This window comes from Pan troglodytes, chromosome 9, assembly GCF_028858775.2.
Source record: "Pan troglodytes isolate AG18354 chromosome 9, NHGRI_mPanTro3-v2.0_pri, whole genome shotgun sequence".
Lineage (NCBI taxonomy): Eukaryota > Metazoa > Chordata > Mammalia > Primates > Hominidae > Pan > Pan troglodytes.
Window position 1 is genome coordinate 47452285 of NC_072407.2, and position 21262 is coordinate 47473546.

Consider the following 21262-nt stretch of genomic DNA (forward strand, 5'->3'; position numbering starts at 1 on the left):
ACACGAGAGATATTTCTAATGTGCTATATCTGTGTCTCTTGTCATTGAGGTAATTGTCATGAGAAAACCCTGGACAACAGCCATGACAAACAGAAATATTTTGACAACTCACAGTCACTGGATGCTGCTGAAGAAGAGCCCTCTGAGAGAGGAACAGAGGAGGACCCTGTATTCTCTGTTGAGAATTCAGGGAGGGACTCAGATGCCCTTAGACTTGAAAGTAAGTTGATTTGACCTGAGCTGTGCTTCTGGGGAAAAATCAACTCTCAAGCTTTAAGCTTAGGCTTTTCTCTACTTTTAAGAATTTGTTTTCTTCTTTAACAATCATTATATTGTAGCATCATGAGGGTGACCCCTAGGTGGTGAGGCAGAAGACAAGCTTTAGTGTGAAAGTGTTCTTCACACTTTCTTTGTTCTCTACCTCAGTGTCTTCTGTTGCTAGAACAAATCTGATTTGTTTATGTATCAGTCTTCTTAATGTTACTAGTATATTGAGTAAATCATTATAAAAGGAAGATAAGTTGCTTTTACATTAAACCCAGTAAAACATGAAGATTTGGAATAGTGGGCTTACCTATTACGCCCTCTCCTAAGATTCCATTTTATGACCCACATTTTGAGCTATATTGTACTAAACAGTTCTTGCTAAGATTATCAGAATTGCCAAAACGCATGACTTCTTTTTAGTATTCACCCACTTGACCACTTTACTCTATCTGGAACCATGCATAACTCATCCCCACTTCTTGAAACTCTCTCCTTTCCTCTTGGCTTCTGGAATATCACTTGCTCTTAGCTTTCTTCTATCCACACATCATCTTTTAAAATTTCTTTCACTTACGCTTTATTCTGCCCTTTATTTGTTGGGTTATCCAGGATCCTAACTTTGACCTTCTATTCTCATCCTTCTATGTATTATCTCTTGGTGATTCAAATACCCTTGACTACACCAGTGTCTGCAGACCTATATTTCAGCTGAGACATTCTCTACAACTCCAGATCTTATTTCTACTTTTTTTTTTTTAGCGTACTCTTTATCTGGATGTGCCATAGGCACTTAAATGTAGCATATCCAAAATTGAACTCCTCTTCATATTGGCCCTATTTTCTGAAATGCTTCTAATTTCTGTATTCCTGATCTCTCTTAAGAACATCACAACTCACCCAGGCACCACTGTATCCAGTCAGTCTCTCAGACCTGTTGCATCTATATCTCTTCATTTATTCCCACTGCCACTGCTTGAATTCAGACTTTCTTCATTTCTGCCTACACTATTGCAGTAGCGTCTTAATTTGGCTCTCTAAATCTAGTCTTTTATTTTGGTCTGTATGTGAAGAAAGAGAATACATGTAATCAATACAGAATTTTAAAGGCGGAAACAACCACTGTTAACTAACTTTTTGTGCGTCCAAAGAGTTGTTTCTAAAATGTAAATCTGATCAGATTTGCAAGTTACTTAATCTTCCTGAGCCTTTCTTACCTCATTTATTTAAAAACAAACCAACAAAAATGCTGTATAGAGTGGTTTTGAGTATTTAAATGAAATAACTTTGGGAAGCGTTTATTTTAGTGCCTGGTACTCAGAACCCAGTAAATGTTCTACAAATGTAGATATAATTGCATCTTCAGGAGTCAAAGTCTTTACTAACACGTACACATAGTACATGATCAGTAAACATCTGTTCAGTTCAAGGGAGCCATAATATATTTGCACAAGAATTGTTACAGGAAAGATTCCCTGTTTGCTTTTCTGGGTTATCTACTCAGAGTTCCCGGTTTTCTCTTGCTATAGTGACCCAGCTAAAAAAAGGAAGAACGCCACTGGTGGCAACGAATACTCATGATTATTGTTTTCTGCTCAGAAGAGAATGATTTCCCTACCTACCTTAATCCGAATGATTTAATCTAAGCCTTTTGCGCTTTCTGATTACTGGCTTGAAATTTTATGTCATTGTTTATATGTTAAATTGTAAGCATATCTGCAGCTTTCCAATCTGACTTCAAATCAGATCACTGCCTTTTAAAGAGAGCCCTAGGACTGAAGACAGAATTAATTGCCCAAGGCCCTATGGTGGTAATCTTTTTTTGAGGAGTCTCACTCTGTCACCCAGGCTGGAGTGCAATGGCACGATCTCGGCTCACTGCAACCTCCACTTCCCGTGTTCAAGCAATTCTCCTGCCTCAGCCTCCCAAGTAACTGGGATTACAGGTGCATGCCACCACACCCAGCTAATTTTTTTGTATTTTAGTGCAGATGGGGTTTCACTGTGTTGCCTAGGCTGGTCTCAAAGTCCTGAGCTCAGGCAATCCACCCACCTTGGCCTCCCAAATGCATGAGCCACAGCGCCCGGCTGTATGGTGGTAATCTTAATTTGGAATCAAGTTTGTCTAATTCCTTAGAATACTCTTTCTCTTTTGTGAGACAAAGGGACATATTCCTTCTACAGTATTGTTATTAAAGATAGTATGTGCCTTACTTGCCTTCAGAAGCCACAATCTTAAGTACTCTGGCACCCATTGATATTACTCATGCAAGACTTTCTGGAGGAAGATGTTGTCGGTCAGATTTTGTTGGCCATCTCTTTGAATTTGTGTTCTTTACCTCTTTCTATGGCTGTGTTTACTTCTGTCTTGTTTTGAATCTAGCACTCATCTTTCCATCCTCTGCTCCCTAAATTCCTTGAAACTTCTCTTCCAAGATTGTTAATGTTGTTTCTTATCAAATATAGTCACCTTCTGTTAATTGGCTTCTGATATTCCACTCCCTCTCAATAGTGTCCTCTGCAGCCATTAACTGGCTTCTGTTTCTACTCCAGGTATGATGATCCCAGTTTCTTCCGGGATAACCATTGTCATTTGATCCAAAAGTCTTTCCTAATATTGAGCCTCTCATTTCTAGTTTTGTCTTATGAGGCTAACAGCGCCAGTCTTGTTTCTCATTAATAGCACATTCCCTTAGGCGTTGAAGATGGTTATTGTTCCTGCCTACCTTCCTTTCCTATGTCTTTGCTTCTCTTCAGTTAAATGTCCTCACTTCCTTGAATAACTTATGTTATGGCATCTAGTCTCTTCATTGTCTTTGAAGTAATCTCTTTGGAATTTTTCAAAATCTTTTCAAGCCCGAATTTTTGGTGCAATATATCAGCTACTCTTCCTGCCACTGGATCCCCGTCGACTTCTTCAGTCTGTCCTCATTTAATGTGGTTTTGAGTACTTTTGCCAAGTATATTTTCTGTGAATGTGCTCTGCTTTGGATATCTCTTAAAGTGAGGTGCACAGACTTAAACATGAATCTCCAGATGTGTGTGGAACATTACAAGCTTCTTTTTGTTTTCAACAGGACTACATATGCATAGCTTCATGTCTTGTTTTTTTTTTTGGTTTGTTTTTTTTTTTTTGAGATGGAGTCTTGCTGTGTCGCCCAGGCTGGAGTACAGTGGCGCAATCTCAGCTCACTGCAAGCTCTGCCTCCTGGGTTCATGCCATTCTCCTGCCTCAGCCTGCCAAGGTGGCTGGGACTATAGGTGCCCACCACCACCCCTGGGCTAATTTTTGTATTTTTTAATAGAGACAGGGTTTCATCATGTTGGCCAGGCTGGTCTCGAACTCCTGACCTCAGGTGATCTGCCCGTCTCGACCTCCCAAAGTGCTGGGATTACAGGCATAAGCCACCGCACCCAGCCCGTAGCTTCATCTCTTAACACTTCTCCTAGTCCCTGTGATTCTTGATAGTACCTAATATGGCTCAGATACAAGTATAAACCTTCTCACTACCCTGGAATAGGCTTCATCTCAGTAAAGGATGTGAACTCATATAAACCTCACTGTGGATGCTCACATTCTCTCCAACTTCACAATATTTATTCTTTTTCCCAGTGTGAAAATGGTGCTTGGTAACGAAAATCAAGAAAAAATAGGCTCTGTTTTCAGTTTATATCATACCATCTGTCCTACAAGCAGCAAGCCTAAGATTTACTTATTCCTCTTGCTTCAAGCATAATTTGAAACCTTCTGAGATCTCTCTACAATCCAGACCTTTCACCAAACCAGAATTCTGTATTTTCAGCTGTATAGGACAGTTGTGTAGGACAGTGTTCTATATAGGACAATATCTGAAGATACATTCCTCCATCCATTCTTGTCTAGACTGTAAGTTCCATGGGTTGTTACAACCCAGCCCTCAGCACATTGCTAGATACAGCAACAAACATTTCATGAATTAATGACAAGTGTCTACAATTCCAACTCTTTATCCTGTTGCCCTTTCCTAACTCCATTGTCTTTATAAATATCATTCTGTTTACATATTCACAGATTCTAAACCTATAGTCATATATTAAAAATCCCAGTTTTTCACATTAGACTGAAAAATCTTGAAATCACCTTTGAGCCTATCCTATTACTAATTTTTCTCCATTAACATTTCCTTTTATACCTCTTTACCCTCTCTTTTTTAAAAATTCCTTTTCCCTTTACCTTAAGACAACCTACTTCTGTAACTCTTATAAAGATTATTCAATACCTTTCTAATTGGTCTCTTTGTCTTCTGTCTTCTCTTTCATTGTCCAACACCCCAGTTCCAATACACAAACTGATTTACTACGCTAAGACTTTAACCTTTGTAATTATTATGGCCCTCATCCTGTTATTCTTCTGTTTAAGAAACAAGAGGCTCCCTTTACAACAAATCCTCTTCGTGACTTTCCCACACATTTGTAACATCACCTACCTTTTCCTCAGTATCTTATTTGTTACTATCCCCTGTATACATTCTTTATTCTAATTAATTTGAAATTGGTAATGCCCTCACATGTGCCTTTACTGTCCCTGTATGTATGTGTGTAGACAAATGAGTCTATGCTTACATGCTTTAAAAAAAAAAAATTGTTAACTCTGGAAGGCTGGATGCAGTAGCTCACACCTGAATCCAAGCCCTTAGAGAGCCTGAGGTGGGCGGATCACCTGAGACCAGGAGTTCAAGACCAGCCTGGCCAACATAGCAAAACCCCATCTCTACAAAAATACAAAAAAATTAGCCAGGTGTGGTGGCCTGCGCCTATAATCCCAGCTACTTGGGAGGCTGAGGCAGGAGAATCACTTGATCCCAGGAGGCAGAGGTTTAAGTGAGCTGAGATCACACCACTGCATTGCACTCCAGCCTGGGCAACAGAACAAGACTCTATCTCAAAAAAAAAAAAAAAGTCCCTATGGGGAGTGACCTCCCTGACCCTCTACTCTGTCTGTTTAAATCCTGTCTCAGGTAGTCCGCCTTTCTCTAAGAAGCATTTTGTGATTACATGCAAATATTTTTTTCCTCTAAAAAAAAATTAATTTTTCTCTTATTATTTCATGTATGTAGTTGTCTGTCTCCAACTTGATTATAAATTCATTATATTTCATTTCTTAAGGTTAGAAACTTTCCATTTTTTTTTTTGTTCCCACCTACAGCTTACAGAGATAGACATATAGTAGGCTGTCAATAAAGTTTGGTTTATTTTTTGCTAACTCAGAGCACACTTATAATCTACTTATTCCTCACCTGTGAGGAGAAAATATAAAAATATGTACATATTTAGTGTTGTTTTTTTAGGAATTGCTTTCGCCCCAACCCCAGCAGCCTTTAGAAGAGCTTAATGGCTACCAGCAACAGAAGGCTTCAGCGAGCTCCATATTCTCTCTTCATTTGAATATCAGTTTCCATTAATGAAAGCCCCTCTCTCTCAGAATTTTTAAATAACGATAAATATTACCATATGGTAGGAGCACAAGGAAGCAATAACCTTGGGTTACTGGGTTTGCAGAACTCTTCGTAGCTAAACAGCATGAATTTTTTCCAATGTGTTGCTTAACGACAGGGATATGTTCTAGGAAATGCGTCCTTGGGTTATTTTGCCGTCGTGGGAACATCATAGAGTGTACTGTACTTACTTACACAAAGCTAGGTGGTATAGCCTACTGCACTCCCGCGTTATATTGTGTAGCTTCTTGCTCCTAGGCTACAAACCTCTACAGCATGTTTATGTACTGCAATACCGTAGGCAAGCATAACACAATGGTAAATATTTGTGTCTCTAAACATATTTAAATGCAGAAAAGGTACAGGGGAAATACAGTGTTATAATTTTATGGCACCACCATGGTATATGCAGTTCATCATTGACCAGAACTTCATTATGTGGTGCATGGCTATAATACCATGTTCTAAATCCCTGAACAAGCCAGAATTACCAACTGAAGATTATTGCACTAGAATAATGAAACTGGCATTTTGTGAGGTATCAACCCAGAGTTCTCAGGTTTTCCTGTGGGTACATGTTACAAAAGGAGACATTTTGTTATTTGTTCTTGTACCCTATCTACTTCCTAAAGGGACTAGGGATGACTTTCATGGAATGCACAGTGTAACATCCAGCCAATTCAAAATAAACAGGAAAAGTTAAGTAGTGAAGAATTTTTTAAAAGAAAGCCTTCTATTAAGAAACTCGGGCTAATTTTGCCTGAGCTTCCTTGTTATTCAAGCTTAGAGGAGAACTCAAGAGGGCTGTGTAACCTTCATTGGATAATAAAGGAAACATACTGAGTTCTCAGGAGAGAGAATTTTTGCTAGGCCATTACACTGAGAGTCTTCCATAGGAGTCTTTATGTAAGAGACTTGAGCCACCTAAATAATATCTTGGTAATCATTTTAGAAAGAAATTATTGTAGTATATTGCTATTTCTTATATCAGCCATTTAGTGAAAAATGGGAGCCTTCATGTAGAATTAGGATAGTTTTCCATTAAACAAATCATTTTTCAATTAAGGCAATTAAGCCAGCTATATGGTCTGGACACACAGCTATGTCCAGATACTTGAATAAACCTTGAAGAATCCCATATATTAAATAACATAATAAGCTTCATCCTTGCCATCTATGTTTTGAATGTAGAGCAAGTGGATCTTTTTTAAAAAACAGTGTATCACATACCCGTCCCCATGCTCGCTAATAACAGAATCTCTGACTGCCTGCTCTCTAGCTGCCACTGTTCTCAGCCAGGCTTTTGGCAAACGCTAGATGACAAAGTTGGTATTTTATTATGTATTTTGAAGATGCTGAATGGTATTTTTATTACATTGGGCTATAGAAGTGCCTCTAAGCAGAGCCAAAACGTTTCTCCAAAAGCAGGGTTGGAGTCACCCAAGGTCTTGAATGAGTACTATGTACCTTTTACTAACGTGCTGGCCCTTGAATTTCAGGTACGGTGGTTGAGGAGAGCAATGGTTCTGATGAGATGGAGAATTCAGATGAAACCAAAATGTCAGAAGAAATACTGGCTTTGGTGGATGAATTTCAACAGGCATGGCCTTTGGAAGGCTTTGGGGGTGCACTAGAGATGAAAGGGCGGCGTCTAGACTTACAAGGAATACGGGTGCTGAAGAAAGGTCCCCAGGATGGAGTGGCCAGAAGCTCTTGCTATGGAGACTGCAGAAGTGAAGATGACGAAGCAACAGAATGGGTAAGTTTGCCAACTTAATTCTCACAAAATTGTAGCCCGTGCCTTTCAGGGGATCCTACTATGCAAAGTGGGAAGTTTCTGTTGGATATGTGGCACTACTTGGCTATACACTCCAGGACAGCCTTCACATTGGAATTTTATTGGGAGGAAGCATTTCATGTTACTTATGTATTGCTGGCTCTTCTGGGAGGCAGGAGGAAATGGGATGGGTGTGAAGCCACTGTCAGAGCCTGCAGACTTGGAACTGTCCAGTTCAGACATCTTTCTTTTCGGTTTCTTCTATACATTCTTCGAGACTAGGTTATTTTGTTCATTTCACTAACCATTTTTTATTTAGGTCTTTAAGAATTAAACTCAAGGAGAGAACTTAACCTGAGCACAGTACCTGGTTATTCTTAAACTAGTATTCACAAATCATTGACAGATTTGATCACTGGTCTCATTTGTCCCTAACATGTTTCTGTTTCCCAGATTACATTCCAGGTCAAACGTGTAAAGAAACCCAAAGGAGATCATAAGAAAACTCCTGGGAAAAAAGTAGAAACAGGTCAGATAGAAAATGGACATCGTTACCAAGCAAACCTAGAGATCACTGGCCCCAAGGTGGCATCTCCTGGGCCACAAGGTAAATTTGAATGTTTAATATGCCAGTTTCTTGTTTTAGATGTCACTATCTCATTTCTCACAAAGGTTGTATTTGTAACTTGAAATAGTTCAGATGAGATGATAAAGGGGCAAAGTGTGGTCAAGAAACCAGTCTATCTTCTGTATCAATGAAAAAAATGTTCAAACTCTAAAACATTATGGAAATGCAAATTCCAGTGGATTTAACATTATGTGTAATAAATCATAAAGGAAGAAAAATTAGGTGAATATTTACATGCTCTTTCCATGTGGAAAGAACTTTCTAAGGCAGAGAGAGGGAAAGAAAATAATAATTCTGACACTGGAAAGTACCACAAAATAAGACAAAGGACTGAAGCAAAGTTTTTTTGTAGATTATTTTTGTATATATTTACAGAATATATGATAAGCAGAGGGTATCAGTATCATTTAAAGAGCACCTACAAATCAATATGAAACATACAGTATTTCAGTAAAATACGTGCAGCGTACATAGGCAGTTCACCAAATACATACACACACACACACACACACACACACACACACAGATGGCCGCTAAACTTGAGAAGATGTTCAACCTCATCAGCAATCAAAGGAGCGCAGGCATAAACAGTAAGATACCAGTTTTGATTATCAAATTGTTTTTAAATGTGTAACACACATTTTATTTAACTGAAGTGAATTTTGGGGTAGTCTGACTAGACGCATCAGAAAATTTAAAAATATACCAGTTATTCTACTTCTAGTAATTTACCCTAAGTAAATCATCTTACAAGTGCCATAGATGTAAGTAGAAAGATTATTGATCATGGGATTGCTTATAATAAAAATTTGTAAACAACATAAATGTTGTAATTGCCTAAATAAATCATAACACATCTATGCTGCATAGTATGCACTCAAGATATTGGTAATATAGTAAGTAAAGAAAAGCAATTTATAAAGTAGTAAATGTAGAGAATACCTTAATCATTATGCTATATTTCATCAACTACATTTTTTTCACATTTCAATATCTCTGAAATTGGAATACATCTTACAGTTGATAGTATCTTATATAATAATTGCCACTGTTTTTCTTTCTTAAATCCTGTAAAATAATGTATGTTTACAGTTGGCAGCATCTTAGATTTGATGAAATATGGTATAATAAACAAGCACATAGAAACAAAACTAGCATGAAATACATCAAAATGTTATAAACGGTCATCTCTGGGTGCTAACAGAGCTATAGGTGATTTTTATTTTCTTCTGTATGACTTTCCCATTTTCTAAATATTTTACAATAAGCCTATATTACTTTTATAAACAAAAAACTAAAAATTTATTATAAAAGTGAAAACTAAAGCCGAATATGGTTGAGATGATACGAGAGCACTTAAGCAGTTTTAAATGTATTCAAGTTGGTGGGCCCAAGTAGGGCATTGAATGTACTTGCAAATGAGATTATGGAACTACTTATTGGCATTAAAGTGAAAAGCTCTAAAGCATAGAGGACAGAAATACTAGAGAGATTCAAAAACCCAATTTTCAAATTAGTATGGATTCTATTCACTGCTAACTAATCAGCTTCATGATAAATCCTAACCAAGTTATAAAGCAAAGTATTAAATAGTTTGTGAGCCCATGGGGGAAAAATGGAGATCATTAAGAGCCATTGTAGATTTTCTAAGAACTAATAATAATGCTTAACTAATTTCATTTCCTTTTTTGGTTAGGGCTACTAGACTGGAAGACCAGGAAAGTGCCATAGACATAATGTAACTGGATTTCAGCAAGGCATTTAACAGAGCCTCTTATGATATCCTTGTGAACCAGATGGAGAGATGTGGGCTTGAAGCCTTCCCATTGCCTACAGGATAAAATTCAAACTTCCTAGTGTGGTGTACAAGACCCTTTACAGCCCGCCTCTGTGTACCCTTCAACACCATTCTCTGAACCAACCATGCTCATGTTTTTACCTCAGTGCCTTTGCACATGCTATTCCCTCTGCCTGGAATGCCCTGTGCCCCCTCTGCCCTCTGCCGTGCTAAAATATCACTCATCCTTAAACTTCAAAATCAAGTGCCATCTCTTCCTTGTTACCTTCAGGCAGAATTAGTTACTCTTTCCTCTGTGCAATTGTTCTATATCTTCGCTCTAGCTCTTCCTGTTGTATTGTAATGATTTGTTTATGTTTACCTTCCTTACTAGACTGTGAGCTCAAGAGCAGGCCGTCTTAATTATTCCTGTCTGTACCCCTAGTGTCTTTTATGGTTCTCAGCCCCTTATAACAGGTGCTCAATAAATATTTTTCAAATGAAATTATTAAATGTAAAAGAAAAATTAAGATTTTTTGTGAAAATTATGGCTTATTTAAGTTATTAATTTAAACAGAGTTAATTTGAAACTCTTCCAAAACTGTTCCTTTCTGTTTTGTTAAAATCTCAATCTAAACCCCTGCCTGTACCTCAAACAGTTTTCTACTGTTGGTAAATTCCTATAATATAAAAAGCGCTATACAGAACTAAAGTTCTCCTTCCTGCCTATTCCATTATAACTCCTTCAGAAAACCCTTCCCAGACAAGACAGTTCTGCTCTTTTCTTGGGGATTTGATGTAAGTAAAGGGCCCACACCCAAAAGGTGGTACCTACGAAGGATATTAATAAACAGAGCTTTAAATTTTTTTGTAGCTTTAAATAGCTTGTTGATTGGGAACATACACGTTAGAGTCAAACAGACTCCTAGCTCTGCCAGTTGCTAGCCAGGTGACCTGGACAAGTCACTTAGTCTCTCTGAGTCTCTGTTTTCTCATCTGAGAAATGAGGGTTAAAACCTACTTCAGGCCAGATGCAGTGGCTCACATCTATAATCCCAGCACTTTGGGAGGCCAGGGTGGGAGGATCACTTGAGTCCAGGAGGTTAAGGCTCCAGAAAGCTAGTATCATGCCACGGCACTCCAGCCTGGGCAAGAAAGCAAGGTGCTGTCTCTAACTTAAAAAAAGAAAAATGGAAAAAACTTAACCTCATGAGGTTAAGGATGTAAAGCACTTAGCATGGGATCTGAATACACAGGAAGTGCTCTTCAAATAGTTGATAACCAGGCTGGTTCTTGGACTGTGGTGGTGTGGTGGGGGCTGGGAGGAGATGATAATCTTTCATTAACATCATTACTCCCTGCTGCTCTTCTTTATAGTAGTGGTTCTCTCTACTGGGTGTGGACATTTGGCAATATCTGGAGACATTTTTGTTGTTATATCTGGGGAACAGTGCTACCACCATCCAGTGGGTGAAGGCCAAAGATGATGCTAAACACCCTCCAATGCACAGGACAGGTCCCTCAAAAAATTATCCAGCCCAAAATGTCAATAATACCAGGTTGAGAAACCCTGCGTTAGAGATAAATGTTTCTACTAAGTTGGAGTTGTCTTTATAAAATCAAAATACAGAGGGGCAAAAATTAAGTTTGGTAAGAATGTTAACATTGAAGAATGCCTTAACCCCTTATTTCATGTTGATCAATCTTAAATCTAGCAAAGGACTCATTTATTCTTACTTCTCCACCTATCTTTACTCAGAGATGATCTTTAGTTCCATTGCATAATGACGAGATTTTAATTAGATCATAGATGGGGGAAATGTTAAAGACTACAGGAATGACTAGCACCTCCAAATACACCAATCCGGGTGAAGTAATCACCAGGGCATAAGGCCCTTTGGGTTCTGTTCCTTTGCAATTGTGTGGATTCATGGCATACTTTCCTTCCAGGAAAAAAACGTGACTACCAGCGTCTGGGATGGCCCAGCCCGGACGAATGCCTCAAACTCCGCTGGGTAGAGCTGACTGCCATCGTGAGTACCTGGCTTGCAGTTTCTTCAAAAAACATTGAGTAAGTATGTTAAGCCTCTCCCTCCTTTATGGCATTTGAGTCCCATTGAACCCAGCTGACTTTAAGGATCCCCTCTTAGCAGCTAGTAGAAGAGTTATCCTTTCTAGAGCTGAATTTTCAAAGGATGACCATGCTGACCATGGCCCCCAGGTGGACCCAACCCATTGTAGCAAAGCAGTGAGTGTGCCCCCCTTCCCGGTGCCTTCACCTGTCCTTTGTAAGCTATCTAGCAGCCATGTGTAACCTGCTTAGTTTGAATTGAAGACTGGATCCTCTCTATAGAAGCACAAAACCCATGGTTTCTCATGAATATCATGCAGTTGTAAGGGAGCCAGAGCAAATCCAGATTTGCAAACACCTACCAAGACATAGTAGATGCCTCTGATAACTGCTTTTTCCTCACTGGACACTCGCTCTCTTTTGCTGACCCCTTTTCTACCCTTTAAGTGTTGGAGTTCCCCAGGATTTACCACAAGCCTTCTTATTTTGTAATCACTTCTAGTCAGACTGATCTACTCCCAAAATTCCAATCAACACAAAGATGTACTAACAGCTCCCAAACTTGTATCTCCAGACCAGATCTTTTTACAATGCGTTCAACTCATTTGTCTGTCTCCCTGACCTGTCTGTCTAGATTGCACTCAGGCACCCCATGCTCGGGAAAACTAAAGTCATGATTTTCTTGCCCACTCTCCATATTAAAAAATTATTGGGTTTTTTTGTTTTGTTTTTTCTTTTCCTATTTTTAGTAAATAGCTCCAGTAATGCTTAGGCCAAAAACCTGGGAGTTATCCTTAATGATTTTCCTCCCTTGCTCTTCAAATTCAGCCTGTTACCAATTCTTAGCACTTTTACTCCCTGAGTATTTTTCAAAACCACCTACTTTTCTCCATCTCCATTGCTGCCTCCTCAAACCAGAGCATAACCATCCCTACGTCGGTTCATCCAGTACTTCCTAGCTGGTCCTCTTGCTCTGTTCACTCTTGCCTCTGTTCAATCTATTCTCTCCACAGTACTCAGAATTCTTCAAATATAAGTCACATCATTCTTAAAGCACTCTAGGAAATTCTTAATGCTATTTAAAGTGGACCATAAAGCCTTTCTTGATCTGCTCCCTGCCTGTTTTTTCATCCTCTCTTTTGCCCTCTCTCCTGCCAGGGCTGTCACACGTGGTGTCTCCTTTGTCTGTGGCATTGTTCTCACTGTGGGTTCTCAGCTGGTTAATTCATACTAAACCTTCTGGCCTCAACTTAATCTTACCTCCACAGAATCCTTCACTAGCTACCCTCCTCCACCAGTGCAGAGGCAACATATATCCTCCTGGAGTGTATTATCATTGCACCATATTTTATCTTTTATAACTTACCACATGTAATAAATGAATCACTCACAAGAGAATGAACATGGTAACAGCAGGGACTAACTATGTTGTTTTACTCATTATTATAGTCCTTGTATCTGACATGGAATAGGCTGTAAATAAATAATGAGTGAATGTTTGCCTAATAATTGTTAGACTTTTTAAATAGCTGCAAGTAAAACATGGCAGTGCCAATTCGTCATATTAGTGCATATGATAGTCTATAATAGTAAGCTTGTATATGGTGGGAAAATGAAAGGAAGTACTTAGTCTTACACCTAAATACAATGTACGGCTGTATCTCTATAAGATTTACTGTCTAAGCTTTAGGTAACTTTTTCTGTGGGGAGGAATGTGCTGCTGTGCATAAAAGAAAACTAAAAGATATAACTAGTTGTGGGTATTTATCACCACTTATATCTTGGAAGAAGAAATCCTAGAAGAAAACTTACTTCGTTTAAAATCAGGGGATAGCATGTTGAAGCTATGATGAGCTGATTGTTAATGCTGTCTCTCCTTGATTGTTAATGCTGTCTCTCTTCTTTTCCCACCCACTCAAAAATTTCCCATAGCTAATGTGGTAATCTCCATTTTTCAGCATCACAGAACACATAGATTTTGCCACCCCTATACAGCAGCCAGCAATGGAGCCTCTTTGCAATGGCAATCTCCCCACGAGTATGCATACCCTGGACCACTTGCATGGGGTTTCCAACCGAGCCAGCCTGCACTACACAGGGGAGAGTCAGTTAACAGAGGTGAGTGCTCGGCTTTGTTCAGGCTGTTTTTTAGCCTCACAGTTAGGATGCACATTGATACTACGTAGAAAGCCCAGGTGACCAGGCCTTTTAAAAAAAAATAGGGGCTTTTTTCAGTTAGGCATCACCTAGGTGGGTTTGGGCCAAGCCTGATTTCTTTCAGGCCCTGGGACTGAGCTTATTATTCTTTTTTTCTTTATGACCATGGAATTTTAATTCTGATTTACCCCTCAAGGGGGGTAGTTCTGCCTTGCCGTCAAATACCAACTCTTGAGAAAAATGTATGGGGCAGTTAATTCTCCTGTTGACATTTTTAAGAAGGAAGGGTAAGGAAAGCAGACCCAATATATACCTAGCAAAGCATATACCTAGAAGAATTGGAAAAACACGTCACAAGTATCCAACAGTAGAGGATTGGTTAAATAAATTTTGGTTAGATGTAAGATAGTATACAGTGGCACCATTAGAAAATATATAGAAATATTCTTATTGACCTGAATAAATTTTCACAATATATAATGTGAAAACATAGGTAACAGTATACAGTGTAATTCAATATTTTGTGAGAAAAAAATGTACATAGAAAAATATCTGAAAGACATATAAAGGTATTAAAAGTGGTTGTTAATACCTCTCTATATGTCTTTACATGTCTGAATGACAAGATTACACATAGTTTATTTCATTTACTCTGTGTTCTAGTGTTGCTATAATGAATATGCTTTACATTCTGTAATTTTTGTTAAATGTGGGAGAGCTGAGGGGATGATAAAACAGCCTTAAATGTGTCTTCCATAGATTACCTTACCAATAGGACCACAGCATGTATCCCAGAAAAACAGTTTGCCTCTGTGGTACAGTGCCCAACTCAGCATTAGCAGTATCATCTAGATCCTGCATCGTTTTCATTCTTCTAATCTACTATCTTCCTTCCTTCCAGGTATTACAAAATCTCGGCAAAGACCAATATCCACAACAGTCGCTTGAACAGATTGGCACCCGAATTGCCAAAGTTTTGGAAAAGGTAAGTCACCCCACAGAAAAGCTGGAAACAATTGCCCTCCTTCTAACTTCTTTTCTAAGTTATTTGCTCCTAAGTGTCTCTAACCTCTTCTGTTAGTTACTTAGCACTTGGTGGCTAAAAGGATAAATGTGAAATAACTCCCCTCAGAATGTTTCAGTCACTTTTTCTATCACTTGGGTAATATTCTTTTCTGTCTCTTTGCCTGCTTTCTGTGGTGAAACTTACCTAGTCAGTTTTCTCTTCTTTACCCCAGTATGTGTGTATAGAGGTGGTAGTATTGGAAACCATGGAATCTAGGTATATGAAATAAGTCAGATATTCTTCTGATGGTGAAGAATATTTGGTATTTTGGATGATGGATGGGAAACACACTTTGAAATGTCTTTTCTCTTGAAATCATGAAACAAAATATTTACCAAATTGCATTTTCGTAGAGCCTACAGAAAATATCATTGAGAGGTTCTAAGACTCCTTTTCTTCCTCTGTGTGATATTTGTGTAAAGAGGAGGGGTTTTTTAATTTAATTTTATTACTTTATGGCTAAGAATCTCTCTACTTTATTACTGTATAATATTAAAGAGCTAATTTAACATAGTCATTTAAACAATCAACCCAACTTCAAGTATGAATGCAACACTGTGAGATAGCAACTTCCTTCATCTTCCGGGTATCGCACATGGAAAAATCATCAGCAGACTCCAATTATAATGAAACTAGGGCAAACACATGATCCCCAGACTTCAAAAAAACGTAAGGATTGCCAAAAGTGGTTATGATCCACACAAAAAACATACAGGATGAATTGTAGCAGAATTCAGGCAGGGTTAGCAATTTCAGAAAACGTCAGCAAAATTCTACTACCTGAAGGAACTTTCTACAGGTAGCCCAACCAGGAAAATCCTGAGTAATAAAAACAGAGCAGACACAGCACTGATACAAAAATAAAAGAAAACCGGTCGGGCCCGGTGGCTCACACCTGTAATCCCAGCACTGTGGAAGGCCAAGGCAGGTGGATCACTTGAGGACAGGGGTTCAAGACCAGCCTGGCCAACATGGTGAAACCCCATCTCTACTAAAAATACAAAAATCAGCCGGGTGTGGTGGCACGCACCTGTAATCCCAGCTACTTGAGAGAGTGAGGCAGGAGAATCAGTGCTAACCCAGGAGGCGGAGGTTGCAGTGAGCCAAGATCGCGCCACTGCACTCCAGCCTGGGTGACAGAGTGAGACTCCGTCTCAGTAAATAATGAATGAATGAATGAATGAAAACCATAGGAAAAAGCAGCAAAACTTACTAAAGAACACACAGCGGGAAAATATTGTCATGGAACACATTATAATTCAGACTGAACTTTTCTCCATGGATTAAAATATTAGGCCAGGCACAGTGGCTCATGCCTGTAATCCCAGCACTTTGGTGGACAAGGCAGGAGGATCATTTGAGCCCAGGAGTTTGAGCCAGCCTGGGCAACATAGCAAGACCCTATCTCTACAAAAAAATTAAAATGCTCACACACACCTGTAGTCTCAGCTACTTGAGAGATTGAGGTGGGATGATCGCTTGAGCCCAGAAAGTTGAGGTTGCAGTAAGCCATGATCATGCCACTGCACTCCAGCCTGGGCAACAGAGTGAGACCCTGTCTCAAAAAAAAAAAAAAATTCGCCTGCATAAATAAAGATCACAAAGCAAAAATATAAAAACACAGGAGAAAGATTAGCAATGGATATAAAAACAGGAGATAGAAAAGTGAAATATATTAAACTTGAGTGCCAGGCCAAACAGGTCAGTAGTAGAAAAATTTTGTCACAGAACTGACGACAAAATTGGAAGGAGCAGCAAGAGGAATACATCACAAACACAGAAAGGGACATAGAGGACAGAAGTGACAAGTGATGAAAATAAAATAGAGAGTTAAAGAAAAATTGAAGATAACATGTTAGAAACATATTTTAAGCTCTAGATTCAAATAAATAAGATTTGAGTCTTATTCTATTTCTATAAAATATATTTTGTTAAAAGGGTGCACTGTGTGCCATAGAAAACTGATCCAGAACAGTCAACAGCAGTGCTTATTGAAGCAAAATTACTCCATCTTGGAAGAAAAAAAAGAGAGAAAGAAAGAAAATATAATCAGATTTTTCAACAGCAACTCTTGATTCCAGAAGACAATGGAGTAACATATTTAGAATACTTAAAGAATAAAAAAAGAAGAGCCATGGATTTTATATGCTACCAAACTGACCATCAATATAGAGTCCACAGACAAATTGCCATTAACATGTAACAAATATTGTTTCCATGAGCCCCTTCTTGAGAAGACTGTCTAGAGATAAGCTTCAGACAGCCAAAATGACCAGAGCAGCATTGGTATAAGGGACTAGTAGCAAGCATTATATATTTGTCTATAGAGCCAAGACTGAATAATGGCTCTAAGAGAGGCAAGACAGTATCGTATGTTATGGAAGCTCCTCAGCTTACCATGGGGTTACATCCTGATAAACCATTGTTAAGTTGAAAATACCATAGGTCGAAATGCATTTAGTACACCTAACCTACCAAACATTATAGCTTAGCCTAGCCTTTCTTAAATGTGTTCAGAACACTTATATTAGCCTACAGTTGGGTAAAATCATCTGGCAGCACAGTATATTATAGAGTATCAGCTGTTTACCCTTGTGATCATGTGGCTGACTGGCAGCTACAGCTCGCAAGAGTGTTGTACTGCTTTCTACTGTATGCCCGTTGCTTTCACATTGTCATAAAGTTGAAAAATCCTAAGTTGGGGATTGTTTGAGCTCTGAAAATGTAGGTATAGTACAATTATCAAAAAATGGTGAGAGAATAGGAGAATATATGAAAGGTAAAATAAGCTCACTGATTACTTAATAGGTACTGGTTGGGAATTAAAGAATGGTACTTCAAATTAAATGCTGGTGGAGAGGAAAGGTAGAAATGTAAGAAAAGGTTATCAGGTAATTTCCATACTGTTCGTAGTAGGGGACCAACAGAATATAGCCCAAAAAAAGTATGAAGGAAGGGAGAGTAATGGTATTATATAAAGGCCTTACTGTATAGATACAATACAAGCCTTCCTAAATACCAAAAGATAACCTGAAAATAGACAGTATGCAAATAAGATAGACAATATAGTAAAAGAATACACATGTACACATATTAAACAGATGGATTCAAGGGACCAAGGACAAACAATTATATCCATAATTGCAAATGTTCTTACCTTAACTATTAAAAGAACAATATTTTCAAATTGTTTAACAAAGCATAGCCAAACATTATGCTGTATTCGAGAAATATCCAAATAAAATTTAACAAGATTTAAGATAAAAATAAAAGAATGGATAAAGCATACAAGGCAAATGCAAATAAGAGAGCAAAGTTTATGATCTCCATACCTAACAAGGAAAAACTTAGATCAAAAAGCTTGACATGACAAAGAAATATACTTTAAAATGCTAAAGACTACAGTTTACAATAAATTTGTAATAATAATTAGTATTTATGTATCCAGAAACAAATGTCATAAAGCAGAGACTCAGGGAGATTCAGAGAAACAGATTAAAATATACCACATAATACCAGACAAAAAATTAATAAGGATATAAAGACCTAAATAGCATAATCAGTAAGGTAGATCTTATTAGATATATCAAACTCTGAACTTTGATTATAGAAAATACATCTTTTTGTCATTTGAACATAGAATATTCATTCATGAAAATTATATCAGAGCAGTGAACAAATTCCAAGGAAGAAAATAAAAGTAGCATTTTCTGGCCAGAATGCAAAAAATAATAATAATAATAATAATAATAATAATAATAATAATAACTAACAATATAAAAGCCCTCCTACCTGGAAATTCTAAAACATGTCATTTAAACAGCTACTGAGTCAAAGAGAAAATAAGAAATTTAGAATTTCTTGAAGATACATGAAAACAAAATAACAGTCTGTAGAACAGACTAAAACAGTTTTCAGAGAAATTTTCATAGCATTAAGTACTGTGTCAGTAAAAATGAAAAATAAGAAGAAAAGATATAAATTAAACACCCAAAACCAGGATGAAAAAATAAACTAAAAGCAAAAGAATTAACAAAGAAAAAGGATGCATTAATTATACAGAAAATCAGTAGAAACAATGAATCCAAAAGTTGAGTTTGAGGTATATATCAATAAAATAGATACATCATTAGCTAACCTAATAAAGGAAAAGGAGATTGCCAAAATAAAATTCGAAAGGCAGGGGGACATGACCATAAAAATAGGAAGTTTAGAGAATCAGACTACTTTAACCAAAACATATAATTTATTCAAATATGTTTGAAAACTTAGGTGAAATAATATTTTTTAGAAAACTACAATGCAGAAAAAATGCTGCACTGTAGTTTTCTAAAAATATTATTTCTCAGTAGAAACAGCATCTAAATCAGAAAGATTGCCATAGAAGAAATGGAAAAAATAGTTAACTCCAACCAAAAAGCACACTAGGCCCAGATACTTCACAGAGGACTTTTACAAACCGTTAAAGACCAAAAATTTCCAATGCTGCTATATTTCAGAGTATCAAAAAAAGAAAATGTATTTTACAAAGAAAACATATCATTGTTCCCCAAATCTGAAAAAAAGACATCAAAAAATAAAACTACTAACCTATTTCTCTTGTTAACAATTCAAAAGTAGTAAAATAGTAGCAAACATAATCTAACAGCATATTTTGAAAAATACATCATGACTAAAAGGCTATTCTAGGAATACTGAATTGATTTACTATTTGGAAACCGTTAATATCCTTCATATTAATAGAGGGGAAAAAATCATATAATTATATCCAGACTTGTGCAAACATTGGATATATTCAGTACCAACTTAGTTTAAGAACCCTAAGAATTGATACTTTTCTTAGCACAATAACACACACACACACACACACCACTTAGCAGAAAAGCCAGGACCTTACTAGGCGCCTTCTAAATGCTTTTCCACTGAAGTCAAGAACCAGACAAGAATGTCCACTCTATCTACTACTACTCAACATGAGTTTGAATGTATTAATATAGACAAAGGCATTCAGACTGCCTACTGTATCTAATAAAATCATATGTCTGGAAAACCCAAAAGAATCCATGGAAAAGCAACTACAAAGAATACAAGAATTTAGTCAAATAACATTAAAAGTTAATACACCTGTAAAAGTAATATTCCAGTTAGGATGTAGTAGGTCAAGGCAGGTCAGTGCATTGCAGTAACTTGAATGAACCAGATAAACTTCTAAAATCATGTTTTTAAAGCTATCACAAAACTAGGCAAGCAACAAGATATGAAAGAACTAAATTGCTAGTGACAGAAGAACCTTTCCAAAGTGAGCTGGTGATTGCCAGCTGTGTCTCCCTGCCTATGCCCCCAGCACTTGTTGATTCAGGGTGTGAGCTAAGAACTGGCCTTAGCGTAGGGAGAAAGCCATTACTGAGGAAAAAGAGAAAGAAGTAAAGCTTTTAGCAGTTGTTCCAGGTGGAATTAACAGATTGGAAATCAAACACATGACCAGTTTTTTTTCCAAGGAGCATTTCGATTAGAACTAAGGCCACACAGGAGTCTGGGGGATTAGGCTCAAAACTTAGGAAAGGTAGAGTGAAATCTCTCCATCTCACACTGCTTAGGAAATAAGGAGATGCTGGGTAACAGAGCCAGCCATAAGCATATGGCTTTTTCCCCTCAGGACTTTCATCTTAATACTACTTGGATGGGAGACTGAAGTGAGCTGGGGATCTCTAACAGGAAAAAGTCTTTTGGGCTGAGGAGACAAACACCTACCTACTAGACACCTGAGGTCATTCCTGTTCCTCAGTTGTGGCACTCTGGGGATTCTGATTAGATCTAGATTAGTTCCTTATCTAGCATTAGGTCTAGATTAGTTCCTAATCAGAATTCCTGGAGTGCCACAGCAGAGGACAGGAATGACCCAGACAGATTGAGTCTTGCCAAACTGTATGCCCCAACTTAACATTATCAGGCAGGAATGAGTTGATCAGTCTTACGACCTCTTTGCCTAATAGAATTAAGGGAAAAACTGCCCTGATGAAGTATAATATCTGGAGCCGCTGTGGTTCT

The 21262-nt window shown here is 37.8% G+C and overlaps 1 protein-coding gene across 8 annotated transcripts in view; it reads left to right on the forward strand.

The window, feature by feature from the left end:
• Positions 1-21262, forward strand: part of TTC17 (tetratricopeptide repeat domain 17) — a 135924-nt gene that overhangs the window by 77433 nt on the left and 37229 nt on the right. For 6 of the 8 annotated variants that reach the window (XM_009460257.5, XM_009460261.4, XM_054662227.2 and 3 more), the window contains 6 exons: positions 50-220; positions 7238-7497; positions 7969-8122; positions 11871-11991; positions 13950-14109; positions 15050-15133. In XM_009460257.5, coding sequence (XP_009458532.1) covers positions 50-220; positions 7238-7497; positions 7969-8122; positions 11871-11991; positions 13950-14109; positions 15050-15133 — 950 coding nt within the window. Of the gene's footprint in view, positions 1-49; positions 221-7237; positions 7498-7968; positions 8123-9839; positions 10447-11870; positions 11992-13949; positions 14110-15049; positions 15134-21262 lie in introns of those variants that run through there. The other 2 variants (XM_001157497.7, XM_001157068.7) reach the window with 2 other exon arrangements.